General features: G+C 49.6%; 1 protein-coding gene across 1 annotated transcript in view; it reads right to left on the bottom strand.

The window, feature by feature from the left end:
- The window catches only part of Naa35 (N(alpha)-acetyltransferase 35, NatC auxiliary subunit), a 96,666-nt gene extending 96,381 nt beyond the window's left edge, over positions 1 to 285 (bottom strand). The window contains exon 1 of the mRNA XM_023699172.1: positions 202 to 285. Within this exon, the coding sequence (XP_023554940.1) occupies positions 202 to 280 (79 nt within the window). The 5' untranslated portion in view covers positions 281 to 285. The remainder of the gene's footprint in view (positions 1 to 201) is intronic.
- Between the last annotated feature and the right edge of the window lie 1,227 nt (positions 286 to 1,512).

Here is a 1,512-nt window from a genome sequence, read left to right on the forward strand (position 1 = left end):
CTCAGCGGCCGGCGGGCAGGCGCGCCTCCGCCTCCTACCTGAAGCGCGGCTGAGGGCCGGGGCCGCAGGGTGACCTGGTGTCCCCAGGGTCCGCACACCGTGGGTGCTGCTGCTCTCGGGCACTAGAGCCAGGCAGTGTCTCGGGGCGCGCAGAGGCGGTCCCTACCTACTGCTCCCGGGACCACCCGCGCCGCCACGCACCGTAGGGACCACGGAAATAACGACGCCGCTGCCGCCGCCCCCTCCCCTCAGCCCAGCCCGGCCGGCCGCGTGCGCGCATGCGTACGCCCGGTGCGCGCGACCCCGCCCCCTCCTACTCCCGGGACTTCGTGCTCCCCGGCCACACCCCCTTCCCTCCCCCCGCCCCCAGTACCACCGTTCGGCCGTTCTCACTTCTCGCGGGATAGAACCAATGGCGAGGCCGGAAGCCCTCTTCCCTTCCCACCCGTAGGCCAAGTCCTGGGAGCGGCCGGGTCCCGGAAGAGGTGGGGCCTATGGCTTCCGCGCCCGCCGGATGTACTGCTACGGGTTTGGAGGTTGTTGGAAAGGTGAGGTGCGGCCGAAAAAAACAGCGAGGCTTTCCCAGAGCTTCCCAATCACGGACTTGAAGGGACCTCTTGCTGCCTGACACTGAGTTTAAATTTTCCTGGCACCGCCCGGAGGCGTCTGAGGGAAAATAGACACGATAGCTATGGAGCCAAGCCAAGCAAGTTTTTCTGGACTCTTAGATGGTTTAAGGTTTTTATCAAATTTATTAGAAAAATGATTAGTTTTTAAGTGAGTTTAAAAAAGTAAACTGGCTTAGGTAAGCATATCTTGACCTTAAGGTCACAGAACAACCCGACAATCTGCAACTCTTGAAGTTAGCACTTTGGAGAGCTTCTGTAGTCATGCTTATCCTGTAATCCAGGAATTCCACTTTTGGGTATTTACACAGATGCTTTTATGTAAATATTTATAGCAACTTCAACTTTAGTGATCAAAACCTAGAAAAGGCCCTAATAGCCATTAACTGGTGATTGAATAAACGAGACATTTCCTTGGAATGTAACGAATACTAATCAACAGGGATCAACTACTTGACATGCACCAGGAATGAATCTGAAAAATTCATTGAGCAAAAGAATCTACACAAAATATTATGATTCAGTTTACATGAAACAAAAATGGCAGACCTTGTGCAACCCGCTCAGGTCCCCTTCTGACCCTCTCGCAAACTTACTTTCCCCCAGTAAATATATTCTGCTCAAAGAAAAAAAAAAAAAAGGCAGATCTTATCGTGACAGAAAAATAGATAAATGACTGGTTAAGGGGTCAAGAAAGGGTTAACAGGGATACAAATGGGTAACTTGAGGTAATAAAAATAGAGATGGTTATATGAGTGAATACATTTACTAAAATTTACTGAAAATATAAATATGCATTTTGTTGTCTCTAAGTCAAGCCTCAATAGTTGATTTTTTAAAAAACAAAGAAATCTCTCAGTCAAGTCGCAATAGATTAAAAAAAAAA

Source organism: Octodon degus, unplaced genomic scaffold (genome assembly GCF_000260255.1).
Source record: "Octodon degus isolate 3935 unplaced genomic scaffold, OctDeg1.0 scaffold00111, whole genome shotgun sequence".
In the NCBI taxonomy this organism is placed as follows: domain Eukaryota; kingdom Metazoa; phylum Chordata; class Mammalia; order Rodentia; family Octodontidae; genus Octodon; species Octodon degus.